Source organism: Netta rufina, assembly GCF_964035555.1.
Source record: "Netta rufina genome assembly, chromosome: 3".
NCBI classification, from domain to species: domain Eukaryota; kingdom Metazoa; phylum Chordata; class Aves; order Anseriformes; family Anatidae; genus Netta; species Netta rufina.
Genome location: NC_140125.1, coordinates 119,898,036 through 119,915,081, shown reverse-complemented (window position 1 = coordinate 119,915,081; position 17,046 = coordinate 119,898,036). Strand labels below are relative to the sequence as shown.

General features: G+C 43.9%; 1 protein-coding gene across 1 annotated transcript in view; it reads right to left on the bottom strand.

Moving 5' to 3' along the window:
- The window catches only part of ELP3 (elongator acetyltransferase complex subunit 3), an 81,847-nt gene that overhangs the window by 30,732 nt on the left and 34,069 nt on the right, over window positions 1–17,046 (bottom strand). The window contains exon 10 of the mRNA XM_084283640.1: window positions 3,807–4,000. Coding sequence (XP_084139766.1) covers window positions 3,807–4,000 — 194 coding nt within the window. The remainder of the gene's footprint in view (window positions 1–3,806; window positions 4,001–17,046) is intronic.

Genomic DNA, 17,046 nt, shown 5'->3' with positions numbered 1-17,046 from the left:
GCTGTATAAAAGAGGAAGTCTTCAAGGGTCCTAAAGCCTTGATCCTTGTGCTGCTGTTGCCTTAGAGAAGTCTGGGATGCTGGCAAGGGGGCAAGAAAAGGAGTTTTCTTTTACTATAAAGAATTAAGTGCTTCAGACTGCACCATTCTCTTCCCATTTCAGCATCACACACCACTTCCAGTACAGCTTTCTCCAGCATAAAGCTCGTGTTTTACTTCCCCACCTTGTTTTCCTTGCTCTTCTTCGTCCAGAAGCCAAAAGATCCATGCAAAATTCATTGCCTCTTACCCTCGTGTGCCAAAATGTTGAGGCAAAATACAATTAGGCAACCAGTTCATTTATTCCGTGGATTTCTTTGAGTAAATACGACGCTGTAGAACCAACACAACATACTTCAAAGAGCTTCAATTAGAGGAAATGAGCACTTCACATTGTGACTAAAGGACACACTAGAGGAGAACAGTGTTTTCATCAGGGCATGTTAGATCTACAGTGATAATCTAACTAAAATGCCTTTTTTGCTAATTATGGAACAACTCCAAAAAGTCAGACTTTATGTATTTCTCCTATAGGGATGTAGATAAAACAGCCTAACATCTTCCAGCACCAAGTCTTCAGCTAAATCCAGAGTCAGCTACGAAAGAGCAGATAATCTACTGTAAATAAATGAAAGATTACAAGATACAGTAACCTGAGCCTCTCTCATCTCCCTGCTAGGCAACAAATTAAATTGAAATATAAACGTGAAAAATAAGCTTTTTAATAAAAAGTAAGCAAGAAATAGCTTCTCTAGCCGCACTTCAAATGAGGGCAGAGTATTTAAACAAATACCCTGTGTGCATCACTGGTGTACACATTAATGGCCTGTTTTGAACACCCACCAGACAGCAATGTACTGATTTCAGGAGCTGTTAAGACGCTAACTAAGTTGAGGGATATGGGGGATTAAATCCTGACCTTACTACAGTTCATGTGCAATTTGCCAGAAGCTTCAACGGGGCCGATTTCATCTTCTGATTCTCAAATACTCGGGTTCACAAACACTCAGGACAAATACAGCAATAAGCATCTCCAGAGGTCCGAAGTAACCACAAAGAATTATTCCCCTCCAACCAGCCATTAGCATCTCAATCTTTCCATGGTGTTTTGCCAGGGATGCCTCTCCTGTGCTCCCCCAAGTTGTTAAATTGCATGTTTTGAACATGTGGCAGACTACACGAACATCAAGTCTCTTTTGTTTCCTGAAAACCTGCTTGTAGGGACCGGAGATCTCACACGGTGGTCCCAATAAGGGAGGGGATGGATGGCTCAGCCCTTTTCTGGTGGTGTTTGGTACAAAACCCGAATGCATGCACAGCCAGGCAGCGTGCAGGGAGCTCAGCACAAGCTGCCTTCCAGGAAGGCAAACTGAAACTGGAAAGATGGCAAAAATAGAGCCTGAAATGCAAGAGGTGAAGGAGGGAGGAGCTGGGGAAGCAGACAGGAGGGAGATGGAAAGGGAATGTTGCAGGGGGCTGCAAGGGGGAGCTGGAAACGGTCGCTATCCTCAGCGAAGCATTGCTGGGAAGAGGCCACGAATCCTTCAGCAATCTGGCTTTGCTCATTATTCTGCTGCAGAGTCACACAATGACCCTGAAAGCAATTTAGATCAAAGTAATAGCTTTTGGACTTTGCACTGGAGGTGTAAAAATCTGTAATCACCAAGAACAAGTTTCAGATAACATTGAGGCAGTCAGCAAGAAAACAGCTATTCCACTGGAACATAATAACTGACAGCTGGATGACAGCTGGACGGGGGCTGCTGCCGCCACCAGAAGAAACCCATCATCAGGCTCTGGGAAACCAGCACACCAAGCAAACCCTCTGCCAGGCCCGTGTTCTTCAGGAGAAGACCTGCAGCCTTCTGCTTTCCTCTAAGAATAAAGCTGTTTGTTTCAGATACAACCTGTGGTAAGAGAATCCCCAACAACGGGGCCGCTACGTCTGCACTGGAATCCATCACGAAGAGATGGGGGGAAAGGCAGGAGGTTTGCTTTTAATGACGCTTCGACAAATGATGTGACAAGCCTGGGGGAATAGCAAGTAGATATTTCCTCTAAGACGTGTTTTGCCTTCTAAATCAGCATCACATCCTTCTTCTCAGAGCCACAGCCACGAGCCTCTCGCATTAGTGGAGATCTGCAGGAAGGATCTCCTGGTCACCGAATCCATGTCTCTGTTATCTGCTGGAACACGTCCACATTCATCAGCCTAACCAAGCTTTCCAATCTTCCTGCTTTCTTCTCCTCCTCTTTGGTAACTCTGCAAAGCTCCCGAATCTCATCCCTTTGGCTGACAGAAAATTTCCAGCTTCCCGTGTCGCTTTATTCAAGGCTATTTCCCATTTCGTTCTGTGCCCAAATCAATCTTCCCGTTTCTTAAAGGGTTATTTTCCTTCCCTCATAAACTTGCAGAGATTTTCTGCCCACCTCTATCCTTCAAAAAGAAGACTGATGCTCCTGTGCACATACTTCCACAGTTCATTTTCTTGAAGATGGGGATTATTCCAGATAAGGGCTTACCAAAGTCTGCATTAATACCTCTGTCTCCAAAAAGTTATCTTGGGGGAAAAAAATGCTTTTCACAGCTGCTTTCACCAGTAGCTTATTTATATTATGGACCAAGACAGTGGAAACATTTCCTCCTCTGCTATTTTCACATGGCAATCTCCCAGTTTGAAGCACAACCTCCTCAGAGCTTGACCTCAAACTTTCCTGAACTCCATCTCGTTATCACTCCAGCTTCAACACCACCAGATCCTGCTTGTGCATCCTCTCTTTCAGGGATGCTTTGCACCATCCATGAGGCTTCCTCAGTGCCCTACTACTTTTTGTGTTAGTGTAAATAAATACGACTTTGAGCAAGATGATTTTTTAAATGGATGTTTGAGAAATTCCACTGACAAGGCTGCATCCATACTTTGTCAAGGCTACCCAGTGTTTCTTGCCTTCAGCAATTTTCTTCTCTGCCTCGTTTTCCCACTTATCCCTGCTCCATAATACACTTCCAAGAGGGCATAAAAAACAAATGCCTTACAGAAGTCCAGGCAGGTGAGGTGGAAAGCACAAGGCTCTCTCATTCTGCACTCTAGAGCTAGGCACTGGCACCATTTCTGGCTCGTGTAGCTGGAAGCCAACCGAGCAGTGTCTGCACATGCAAAAAGAGCTAAGTGTGCTGCAGCCTCCCTTCCTACGATCAGACACGTAGAAGATAACAGCAGAAAAAATAATCCAAGAAGGACCCCACACTGAAAACACAATGCTAGGGCAAGTATTACTTACCGCCCCAGGAAGGGAGGCTTCTGAATGGCAATAACAGCACTGTCATAATACACTGATGAAAATCCTGCAATGCCCATGGGGAAAGACAGGAAGTCTTTAGAGCAACAGGGAAAAAAAAACAAGCCTCGTAGCTCCTGTAATAAATATAGGAAACTTCGCCCACAGCCAAGAGGCAATTATCCATCACTATCATCAGAGTACTGCGTGTGCCACATCCTATGCTCGTCTGACTGGCAGCGAAAATGGGGCCTCCAGAAATCCTGAAGTTTCTGGTTGTATTAGGGAGGCAGTTCAATGTAAATGGCTTCTCGTTCTACTTGGCCTTTCCCCTTCTGAACAGACGGGAGGCAGTTTAAAAATCTTTATAGTGCATTACTGATTACGACTGAAAAATAGCAGCAGGCCAAGTCACATCTTGCTGTAATTAAGGCAAGAATCCCTCCAAGTGCGATAAATCAATACCCAAAGCCCACCGCAGCAAATTACCTCTGAACACGGTACACACGTGTCCACGGAGGGACGAGAGCCAAGATTCTGGCCACCAGATCCACCAGAGTGCTAGGGGGGTAGCTCTTGTATCTCCCAGTCTTCCACAGCTCGTACAGACCAGTGCCCCGGATCACTAGCGTTGGGTAGAGCTTCATGCCGTCCGGGCGAAAAGCAGGATTCTCAAAAAACTCCTGCAAAAGTGGAACAAAAATGTGAGTCAGAGAGAAACAAAGCAGATCTCCTGAGGTTTCAATGCCCTAACAAAACTGATTTCAAGACAGGTTCCGTAAAACACAATGCTAAGTGTGGCTTATGAACGACTGGCTTACACCGAATTTTCAGTATTTATCAGTTTATAGCGTTTTTAGAAATAAAAGTATATTATAGACTTAAAGAGAAAGCCGATAAAGAAAAAAAAAACACATGACGATGCTACCAATCCAATCCCTGCGTTGCCGCTACCTTTCAGCACGAATTCAATAGATACTGCTCCATTTATTGTAACAGACTCTGCTCAGAATTAGAACAATAGAGATGAGCGCACTTATCTTCAATCTCAGCAGACCACATTTAGAGATTAATCAATGTGTCTGGGACACATCATTTGAATAGCAATGAAGAAAAACAGATTTATTCCACAATGAGGTTCGGAACAATCCTGGAGAACAGGAGGACACGCTGGATCTCCTGCTAACTTCTGTGAATAAATCCCAGTGGAGAGCTGCAAACTGAGCTCGCACTACACATCAATCATGGTGGTTGTTTTTTTTTCCAGATTAAACTTCAGTAATGTTAATTAAAATAATTTACTAATAACAACAATAATATATTAAAAAAAAAAAAAAAACAGGTAAGGCACCCTGAACCAAAGAGCCATTAAATTAAGTGATGGTATAGTTCTCCTTCTAACTGCATCTCCAGGCTAAGTATAATATTGGATTAGACCACTGCACACTTGAAATCTCCAGCTTGATCCCTCTCCAGCTCAGTGTTCTTGTAATAAAAGAACCTCAAGTTTATTAAGCTGAGTTAATGGCTGGCTATCGCGGTCCCACCAGTTGCTGCGCCAGCTTTGGTGCTCCCCAGCACTTTGCTTTAGTGCTTCGATGCGTTCACGTGGCCCGGCCCCACTCTGCGATTTTCCTGCTGCTGCTGTGTGTTAAACCAGCTCCTGGAGAGCTCCTGCAAGCCCTGACGCCGGAATAAAGTGCCATTAGCAGCCTGCTGGGAGCAGGATCTCCCCACTCCGAGAGGCTTTGTTGCTGCACAAACCCAGCCTTTAACTGCTTAAAGAAATGGCAAATGGTTTGCTGCTGGCTTGAGCACACCAAAAAGGATCTGCAAGGGCTCGAATGCGTGCGAGATCCAGCACAAGGATGGGAGGGAGGGAACATGGTGAGAGGAACAGCAGGACCACATCAGCCTGGGCCATCTCAAGCAGGCGCCCTGCCGAAGCCTTGGCCAGCTCCAGCAGCCTCTGTCCTGCACGCCCACACTGCTGCTCCTGCTGGGCGGCTCCAGAGCAAAACACATCAGAGCGAATGCATCTGTAAAAAAGAAAGTGGTCAAAACCCTTTTCCAGCAGCCTCCTGAGCCATTGTGTACATCTGAACAGAGAGAGCGAAGAGGAATCAGCCTGAGACACAAAACAAGATAAGGACTGTGGACAAAGTTCGTGTTGCTGCTGCAAAACTGAAAATCTATCAAATCCTGCATTTCTCCTCAAAGAGTGCCCAAGACATGAGGCCGCAGAGCACCTCAGAGGGACAAGGTACCTTGTGTGTGTCCCCACTAAGCTGTGCTCCTTGCGAAGTGAGTGGTTTGTAGAGAAACAAGCCAAACGCAGACAGAAACCAATGACTGGACCCCAGCACCACGGCGCTCACGCTGGAGTGCGTTTGGGTACAAAAAGGTTGGTCTTCTCCTTTTCCCAGCTGTTTACGCACTCTGTACAACCCCCCTGTTCATCACAAACCTCGTATCACCACCAGGAGACGAAAAACACTCATTTTGCCAGCTCCGTGAAATCATCACCATCACCATCATCTCCGAGGCGAGGACGTAAATGACTTCCTCGGAGGCACTCGGGGCTGGCTCGCGCTCCCTGCCCTGCCCACGCCTCCTGCCAGCTCCAGTTCCTGCAGACCCTCGGCCAGGATGACTCACCTCACTGATGCGGGAGAACACGTTTTGGGGAGAATAGTTTTGTTTCGGTGTTGGACTGGGTTACGGAGAAGACTAACGAGCAGTAGAGGAGAAGTGGTGGAAGCAGGATCTGCCCCCATGTGCTGTGTCTGCTTAGAGCACCTCCCAGAAGGGTTCGTCCTCCCCTTTGCCCCAAGGGCTCAGTTTGACTTTGCAGGTAAATCATAAATACCATAAATCACAAATATCATAAATCACAAATATCATAAATCATAAATATCATAAATCATAAATATCATAAATCATAAAAAAATGATAAATATCATCCTGGTGGCCGAGAGGGAAGGCAGACACAGCGCCCTTGCTCAACCACCCTCCTCTCTTCTTTTGTGCCAGCCCCAGCGTGTATCTGACCCTCAAGATGCAAAGAGGGGGAAAAAAAATAAGTCACCAGGCTCATGGTCAAAGCAGGCAGGTGAAGAAGGTGTTACCCCAAATCATACAGCATATTAGGGGTCAGGAAAATAATTTGGGATAGCGTTGGCCTGGACCAACCCGAAAGGACAGCCTTCCCACTTCTGTGGGTGGTTAGAGGTGCTCTAATGGAAAAGAAAGCGACTGTGAAAAAAGGAATGAGCCAATCTTGTAAAAAGTGACTGCTTTAACGAGAGGAGTTATGGCCAAGCAGAGCTGGAGAAGAGAAAGACATTATGGTAAGAAAGCAATGACGCTTCCACAATGAGATACGGAAAGGTAAATAAGCCACTCCAGCAAGGGAAAAAGCTTCCCGATAGGCAATGTATTAATATTCGCAACAATGCTGAGCTGAATGCAGCAGCATCTATGATTCACCAGGCAGAATATTTAAAACATTCCCTGATTTACATTGCAGATTAAAGGCAAACGCATCAACACAGTGCTAAGGTTAAAAACATCCAGCAGTCAAAGGCAAGGTCAAAAGTTAAGGTTTCTAATCACATCATGAATTTTGCCACTTCCTCCATGCTGCGTATTTCCTGTCAATATATAAAGCTGGCTGATAATGCTACTTCATATTTCCGTAACACTGGCATTAAAAAGGCAAAGTTTCAGCTTTATTTCTTAAATTATTTCTCAAAATATTCCTCAAGTTTAATTAATAATAAATATTTTTTGAAAGAATTTCAAAAATACAACAAAGCAGTATCTCTTTTCTTCCAGAACCCCTTTTTTCAGTGGTAAACTTTAAAGAGTTTCCGTAAATCCCAATGTTTAAAGGCTTAACCTTTTCCCATTTGTAAACAGTTTTGATTGAGTCTCTCACGAAACAAAAGGAACTACAAAATGCCAACACATTCGAAGCTTTAGTAGTAACTGTAGCCTTTCCTTTTTTTAATTAGACACCTTAAAAGGTGTCTTCAACTGATAAATCCGTTCAGAACAGCTTACTGCCAAAACAAATTTAATCCCTTGAGCAGCATCTGTTCAGAGACCACCATCCAAAGCACCTCTGGAGTCAACAGGAGGCTTTCCATCCAGTCTAGGCAGGCACTCAATCAAGACTTAAATCCACTTCTGCTAATGCCCTGCGATGCAAGAAGCTACAGACGACCTGGAGAGAAAGGATCCCTACATATTTCCCGGCTTTTTGAATCACTTGAGGACGCGGCGTTGTACTCTCACACACATGAATATTCTAAATGGAAGCACATACAACTTCAAAGCTACTAAACCAATTTTCTTTGAACTTCCAGTTCTCTCCCCTCTAGCTAAAGACTGTAATCCAAGTAGCACTTAGCACTTCTTGTATAATAAAGATGGATGCTGGAGTAAAATTTTAAATTTGCGTACGTAGATGATGGACAGGATGTAAAGGATTGTCGTGGTGGTTTAATAATAATAAATACATATATAGAGTTCAGATCAATCAAAGCTTTTAATGACCTGGAAGTCCATAAACATGACCATTTGTATACCCTAAAATAACGTGTGTCATAACCTTGGCCAATTTATGTGGTAGGAGAGGAACACTGAGTATTCTTTCACAGCAAATAATATACTGAGTAACCAGAAAAACCTGGAATTCACTTTTTTTTTTTTTGTTGCTTCACCTGAGCTCCATTAAACATACTTTACTTGTAGGAACAGCTGCTCTACGAATTGCAAACAATGAATCTTAATAAGATCCCATCAGCACACACTCAGGCTACAAGGTTATACAAGTTAGCTGCTAAAATGTTTTATGAGAATAGTAATTGATTTTACTAGCATATGCCTTTGTTGTAGAAGTTCCCTGTTATTAAAGCTAATGGCGTCTGCAGGATCCATTCATCCACCACCTCCCAAACTCACTGCCACTATGAATAATCAGGGTCCGACGGGTGTAAAGTTAGTCATTTAGATGCCAAGAAGCTGCTGATTTTTCCATCAAGGCAGACGTATCAAAGTGCATGATGGAATCCTTTTGTTCAACTCCCATCAATTGCTTTGAGTCTTATAAATTGCATGACACTGTAATTGTTGTCCAACAAAACAGACATTAAGTAAAAATCAAAAGTCAACATAACACTAATGTGAAGCAAAAAAAGCTCAGAACATGAGATGGAATCTGGAGATGAAGTCCTGAGCTCAAACATTTCACTTTCTTACGTGTTTGCAACAACCTTTTTGAATTATAAATCTGTCAGTCAACCATCTATCAGTTCACAGTTGCAACAGAAAGGTCACAATGGTTTGGAATCATAATGAGACTACACAGTGGTTTGGTTTGGTCCCATTTTCAAGTTTGGTCATATCATGTATCAGCCAATATTAAAAGATTTCATCTTTTCACTTCCATCTGATTTTACTGACCACTCTAAGCACAAAAAAAAATAAAAAATGAATGTTTTGAAGAGACCCAAAAGCTGTAGTTCTTCCCTTTGCTCCAAAAAGAGACTGTTTTTATTGGATTCCACTTCATCTTCTTACCAAACAGAGATTCAGTTGCCATCTTTAATCTTCCTGCTCTCAAGATGTTCAACTGTTGTAGGAGATATCAGTTATAGGATAAGCGAAGCAATTTATATTAAGCGTTTTACAAAAATGTCAGGTTTTGTTAAAAATAAAGGTCACCAAAACCTAGCTTTTAATGACTGTCCACTAGAAATGAGGTGCCTCTCAACCTGATTCCATGAACTTGAATTGGTTCCTTTACTGTAGTCCCTGCATTAGACAGATGATTAAATTCACATCCGACTGCATTAAAATGAATGGTATCTTAACTCTCCATATCGCAGCATTCCTTATCTCCATCAGCTGTATTATTTATAACTATTAACAGTGGTAACACTTGAAAGCTACTGCGTTGAGTGACACTTCCAACTCTACAGGGAGTGAACAATCACTTAGTAGTTTAATTATATGCATTAATAGAAGCTTGTGGCTCAAAAAATGTGGCTCCATTTTAACTTGAAATTTGCATTTTCCCCCTCTTTCTTGTAAGTGCTGCTCTAATTAAAATGTAATGATAGGATCTGCGTTCACTGATACTTACAATGGCCTACTGACCGGGAAGTAAGGACCATAATGCCTTTTTACTGCACTTTGCTACAGCCTGCGATTACGAACATTGTCAGCTACCAGATGTCACCTGGGAAGCAGGGAAAAGCAGTGCCAACAGTGAACCAAGACATAGTCATTTTAAAGTCATTTAACATCAATATCTGTCAATTGTCTGACCTTTGTCGCCCTGTTAAGAAGTTACCAGGAAATAATAAGATGCTACTTTATAGCTATTCTGGACACCACCTTTTTGTAGACAGAATTCTGATAAATTCGACATTTTTAGGTACGGTTTACCACTCAGTGACAGAACGGTGAAAAAAATCATGATTACTGTAATGCATTTTACGAATGCATGCGTGTTATACACTGTGATCACAGGATCACAGAATATCCTGAGTTGGAAAGGATCCAAAAGGATCGTATCATAGAATGGTTTGGGTTTCAAATGGCCTTAGAGATCATCTAGTTCCAACCTCCTGCCAAGGGCAGGGACACCCTCCACTAGAGGATCACCTGGCTCCACACAACACCTCCCAAGAACCAGACCCTATGTCTGAGAGCGTTGTCCCAATGCTCCTTGAACTCCAGCAGCTCGGTGCTGTGACCACTGCCCTGGGGATACTGTCCAGGTGTCTGACAACCTCTGGGTGCAGAACCTTTCCCTCACCCCCAGCCTGACCCTGCCCTGTCCCAGCTCCATGCCGTCCCCTCGGGTCCTGTCACTGTCCCCAGAGAGCAGAGCTCAGCGCCTGCCCCTCCGCTCCCCTCGTGAGGGAGCTGCAGGCCGCCATGAGGCCTCCCCTCAGCCTGCTCTGCTCTGGGCTGAACAAACCAAGGCACCTCAGCTGCTCCTCATACATCTTGCCCTCCAGACCCTTCACCACCTTTGTAGCCCTCCTTTGGGCACTTTTAAGTCCTTCTGATATTGTACTGCCCAAAACTGCATGCAGTGCTCGAGATGAGGCAGCAGCAGGCAGAGCAGAGCAGGACAATCCCTTCAGGGCCAGGCTTGATGCCCCCCATGGTGTGTTTGGACACCAAGATGAACACAAGCCGGCCATGTGTCCTTGTGGCCAAGAAAGCCAACAGCATCATGGGGTGCATTTGGAAGACGGTTGCCAGCAGGTCGAGGGAGGTGATCCTGCCCCACCTGAAGTATTGTGCCCAGTTCTGGGCTCCCCAGTACCAGAGGGACATGGAGCTACTGGAGCAAGTCCAAAGGAGGGCTACGAAGATGCTGAGGGAACTGGAAAAGCTGTAGCACGAGGCCAGGCTGAGAGAGCTGGGCCTGATTAGAAGATAAGACTGAGGGGGTTTTATCAATGTGTACAAATATCTGAAAGGAAAGCGTCAAGACGATGGGGCCAGGCTCTTTTCAGTGGTGCCCAGTGACAGGACAAGAGGCAAGGGGCACAAACTGAAGCCCAGGAGGTTCCTGATGGATATGAGAAAACCCTTCTTTACTGTGAGGGTGACAGCACTGGCACAGGCTGCCCAGAGAGGCCGTGGAGTCTCCTTCTCTGGAGATATCCCAAAACCCGCCTGGATGTGATCCTGTGCAACGAGCTCTGGGTGACCCTGCTGAGCAGAGGGGTTGAACCAGATGATCTCCAGAGCTTCCTTCCAACCTTGTCCATTCTGGGATTCTGTGATCTCCCAAAGCCACCTGGAGGTGGTGCTGGGCACCCTGCTCTGGGTGGCCCTGTTGGAGCAGGAGTGGGATGAGCGGACCCACACGTGCCTCCAGCCTCAACCTTTCCCTAATTCTGTACGTGCCTTCCATGCAAAATGAGCACAAACACAATGCAAAACATTCAGTGGCAATAAGGCAGATGAGCCCGCTATGAAAGGGAAAAGCAAGCTCTAGTATTTCACCTTTGGCAAGCTGGAGCTTGTTCTGCTGACTGTGCACACCCACTCTTCAAGGTACCTCTAACTGGCATTTATTTTAAATACCTATAATTAAAATACAATTGAAATATTTCTGTAATAGACCCTTGGGAATTTCCAAAGGTGCCTTGCATTTATATGAAGATGGTATGCTGAAATCAGTCATGCCAAATATAACATTATTTCTGAGGCCTGTGAGGAACAGGAGCGTTATCTATCCCCAAAGAGCACAAAGAGTTTTTTTGGGAAGTGACTGTGCTGCAATTAGTAAATCTGGTTGTTGCATCAGTGATGTCTGATGCAAACGCACTACAAGGTGGCAACATTTTTAATTAGCCTCCTCTGAAATGTGTATGTTACAATATATCACGAATCTCTATAAAATTGACTCAAAAGCAGGCTTAAAGCAAAGAGAGATCAACTCACTCCTGCTTTATGTCTACACTCATGACAAAATCAAGACAGATCTCCTACAGACGTGACCATGGGACAAAAGGTTCCTACAGCAGAGGATCCCAACCTCCAGCCCTCCAGAAGGTAGCTGTAAAGCACTCTGCAATCAAGGGAGCAAAGGCCATTTTCCAGGTGAGCGTTATAATTTTCCCGGCTATTGGCAGCTATGTAATAAAAATCCTTTCAGTTCCTGACATATTGAAGCTGTCACATTTCACCAGAGCACATAAAATATGATTTTGGAAACTACTAAGCCAAGAAAACAGCGCCATAAAACCCAACATTTCGGCCACAGAAGGGTCAGTTCTGTGACTATTATTAACACCGGTTTTTAGCTCATCTGCCTTCAAATGTCTTCTACAATAGTATATATTAACATGGAGAAAAACAGCACATCAAGGCACATTGTAGCACAGTAGCATACAGCAGGTGGACCAGAAAAGTTTGTTTCAGATCCATTTCTCCAGTCTTTAAATTCCTGAAGGTACAGGCTCACAATACTCAGGAAGTTTATCAGGAGGTTTATTGGTTGCATTTAACAGAATAATCTACGTGCTCACTTCAGGTTGTTCCAGAAAGCCTCATACATAGCCTTTGAATGCTAAATAAAAGTGGATTGACCTGTTAATGTCCAGAGAAAACACTGTAAAAGACCTTGTAATTCACCCTTCAAGGTGCAAAAGCTGTTATTCTTCCACCCATCCCCAAGAGCATCCAAACCATGAAGTCCATGTGCCAAAGGGAACTCTTCCAGAAGCTAACACAACCTAATCCTCGCACTATTCAACTTCAGAAAGAGCATGAAACATAACCAGACCACTCTTGGGGTGCAACACAACAACTGCAGTGTGGAGGTAACCTAATTTACAGAAGCATTTAGTCCACAGATGAGATGTTGCCTGCAGTGAGTTATTTACCAACGCTATGCACTTCAGTTTCATAAGTACCTTAATTCTAGGAAATTGTTGCTGCTGGCCATAGAGGGAACGTGCCAACCTGCCATCCCGTACCTTCCACGGACTCTTTGTATCCCTGGACTGTTCGGATCTACATGTTGCCTCCTGTCTAAGGCTGTTGGACAGTCACTTTCTGCAAGGAGATCCTAGCGTGTGACAGTCCCGGGCACCACTACAATACAACTCAATAAGGAAAGAGACATTTCACATTTGGGAGATGCCTTGGGCATCAGCAGCATGACCTTGGAGTGTGGTTTTGACTCCTGAACACAGTAGCTACGCGAACACCAGACAAGTCTCTCCAGATTGTGCTCACTGCACCGAGCAGCCCCATCTGCTCCGTCTTGCAGGTGCTCCAAGTGACTCTCCATTTATTACGCAGTTCTGGAGGAACCCATGAGAATACCTCAATAAATTTGCTGTGAAGTTTCACCTTCACTTTTCCCGAGCGCAGGACTCTGGCCTTTACGTTGCTGGGAGGGTCAGCTTTCCCCTAGGGCTAAGTATGGGAAATGCAGCATTTTTCATTGTTTGAAGTTAATACACGAGTTTTGCAACGCAGAATGTCTTCTACCCTAAAAATCATCGAGACCAGCAACTCTACAATCTTTTTTGATAATCTAACCCTCTTTCATCAGACCTCTCCTCTCCGTAACAAGCATCAATACAACCACACGCTCCCTCCCAGCCGACAAAGCCCTGCAAAAGCTTCTCTCAGTTATTACGTTCACAGCAAAACCATTACGCTTTTCCATTATGCTTTAAAGAAAAGAAAAAATCAAGTCCTTGCAGATTTAATTTGGACATCACGGTTTACCACCCTCATAGTAGGCATACAGTTGCTGCTGCTGAGTTGTGCTAAAATACATATTTTACCAAATGATGCTTTGTTTGCCTAAATGCCTAGCAAATTTGCACTCCATCCAAGACGCATCCTTTTATTCCTGTGCTGCTTTTCCATTTGGCTTTATGTTCCCAGACATATGCTCATTATTGACTTCAGCAGCAAGGGGCCTTAGTGAAAGAAGCCCAGAAAACAACTTCAGAACGCTGGCTTGAAAACCACCACTTGAAGAGACAGAGCACCGTATGAGCCTACGCAGCCCACAGTTGTCTGGGGATTGTTAAGTTCCAAAATGATCTTTTAGTTTGGGTAGAAAAAGGGTCTCGACTCTACCTTTACACTTCTCAGAAGCTTTTTCTGAATGGGAAGCTATTTTAAAGATAGCGATGGTTATTATCATAACTTTTACGGCTGCCATGCCTGAGGAAATTGTATGTGTGGACAAAATACTAATTCCCAAAGACAAAGGGAGCAATCCAAGCAATGCAAAACGCAGTTTTTCCACGCAGCCTTGCAATTCATCATGTTAATACTAAAAGGTACAGCAGCACGTACTGTGTCTGGGCAGCACGATGCAAGGTAGCTGCGATCACGTCGCCAGTGAAATCCTCAGCCTCTGCATTTTCTGGTTGAAGTTGTGACACCCTACCCACATGCATGGATCCCCAGTGATGCAGAAGAGAAGGGACCAGTTTTACCTGCACTATTCAACTGATTCAGCTCTTCTCTTCCCACACATCACCACACAAAGGGTTGCAGCACCAACTTTACTTTGTTCTCACGTTGCACAAAGAGAGAAATCTGCTGTGCTTTGTAGGAAACCTACCCGGAGCTGCTGCAAACACACCCAGTGAGCAAATAAAAGTTGGTTCCACACAGACACTGGAAAGGGAGAGAAGCTTTGTGCACGCAATTTGACCATCTGCAGCAGTGGGCACAAACCGGGCCTTTATCTAGACATTTTATCCCCAGAAATATGAGTGCAATTATCTGTGAAAATAGTTTCCAAAAATAGCCCGCTCCTTACTACCACGATTCCCATTAACATAAAAAATTACCATGGCGTTGGCCACAGTTCATGAAACTATAATTGTTTGCGAACTGAAGAGCTTTTTAGCTCGAACGTTTAGGAAGTCTCCAAGAGAAGCTCTCCTAACTGTTTCAGAAGGACTGATCATTAAGCACTGCCTAATCTGTTTCTATAAATGTGCCCGTGGAAAAAAAAAATAAAAAAATAAAAAAAAAATTCAGAGGTAATGCTGGCTACCTGCCAATAATAGTGTTTCAATGAGACCTTCAATGGGAACTGAAAGGAAAATCATTTACCCCACTAAACATTTCAGAGAGAGATTTAAAAACAGAGATAATTGTCTTCCCCAAAGAGTACAAAAATCAATGGAGATCAGCAGTTTAAGCATCTTTTATTACATTTATTAAAAGCTCCTGATAGCGCTGTAATAAATTACCTTCATTATGAATTTCAACTCCTTAATAAAAATGAGAGCCCTCCGGAAAACTATCTCCTTATTTACAGCTAAAGGTGATACAACAGTATTTAAAGTTTTACAACACCAAATACATCAGAGAAACAGTCATATTACCCGTTGCCTTACTTGACCACTTTATTTTTCTCTGCTGTTCACACGCCAAAATAAAGCTGTAGCCCTCTGCTTAACTTAAGCTTAGATGCATCAGGCATTTCACTAAAATTAGTCTATTTCTGAGAAATGCTTATTTAGCCATTCCTTCAGGAGAAAAAAAATACAGCCTGACACGTGACTGTAAGAAAAGGAATTTTCTACCAGACTAAAATAATTCAGCGATGACATTTTATTTAAAAACCGTGAGAATGGCTCTAATGAATTGAACCAAATCTCCTCAGTCTGATACTTATCTCCAATACAGACTAGTAAATGGTCCTGCCTATGCTTTTCCCGTCAGCTTTTTATTTATATGAGACTTCAGATGGAAATGATGAGGCCAGAAAACCTCCCTACAGCTCTTCTCGAGGAAAAGGAAGGTTCTGCCAAAGACTTGCTATGACGCTTTCTCTGACCCTTCCCACACTTGGAAGGGTCAACTTCCCAACTTGTAATTTTCTGGCCCATCTCCCTGTTCCTTTTTCTTTTCTCTGTTCCCCCAGTTTATTTCATCTACACAGGGTCTTTAAGTCACTTGAGGCGGGCTTACAGACATCCCTTCTGAAGGACCAAAATGAACCACAAGGGTAAACCATGAACAGGAAAAGACCACTAAAAAAACAGAGCAAACAGCCATGCCCTCTCCATTAATAAATGTTACTAGCTTAGTATTGATACCAGAAGAGATCCAGCTTGTTGATGACACTATTACCACTCAGTGACTCTGCAGAAACAGAATGAGGAATTAGCAACAGCATCCTGGGAATTCTTTAGCCTCCTAAACTTTTTGCTTAAATCCAAAGTTCTGCTTGGTAGCCCCGTTGGCAAGTGTGATTCATGAATCCTCCCAACCATTTACCCCTAGAGTCACCTCATCCCTCTCGTGCTACAACAGCAAAGCTGAGTGTTTATCGCGTTCCACAGAATGAGGTGTCTGCTCTGGTAACAATTCCATTATTCCCGCTGAGCCCTTGATTTATTCTAGCTATTATTCTAATTATTTTCTCCGACCACCTGCTACGTGAGGCACTGCAAAGCGGGCTTATCGGCTCTGCTCGCGTTTGCTAGCTCGAAGCAGCAGAGTGCATGCGTGTGCATGTGTGCACGCCACCTGACACGAGGACGCGAGCCGAGGATGCTCCCTCCTGCAGCGCGTTGCCGTCTTTGGAATGGGGTGAAAAGACCTGAAGGAGAAAGGAAATCCTCCGAGGCCACAAAAAGCAGCTGGAGTAATGGGAAAATGGGGCATGCTGGGGGAAGAAGGGCGGGGAAGCAGAACATAACTGGTACACAGAAGCAGTACAACCCCTCTAGTTAAAAAAAGGAGCTGTAGTAATCTTTATACTGAAGGCAGACAGAAAGGCAGCCACCTCCACCTCGCTGTAAAAGAGAGAATATCTACCCATAATAAAAGGTGTATATAATACACGACTCCTATCAATAAATTAATGCTTTTGAATAATTATTAAAACACTTTCCAGGAGTACAGTTGCTAAACACACGCAAAACTTTGAAAACACAAAGATGCCTGCACAAGAGGGACCGATGGGCATCGTAGCTGCTGGATGGAAGAAGCAGGTAACACTTCAAAATCAATAGGTCATGAGGGACAGAAGCAATGTTACTCTTGAAACCATAATTACCTGTTCAATTTGAAGAAGCACCCAGTATTTTTAGTACGCAGTCAGCACAATCAGCAAGTTATTATCTTCCCAGGAGAAAGCTCCACATTTAATCTATCAACTGGTAATGGAGGCAGTGTTTAGACCTCCTCCTAAAGTCAT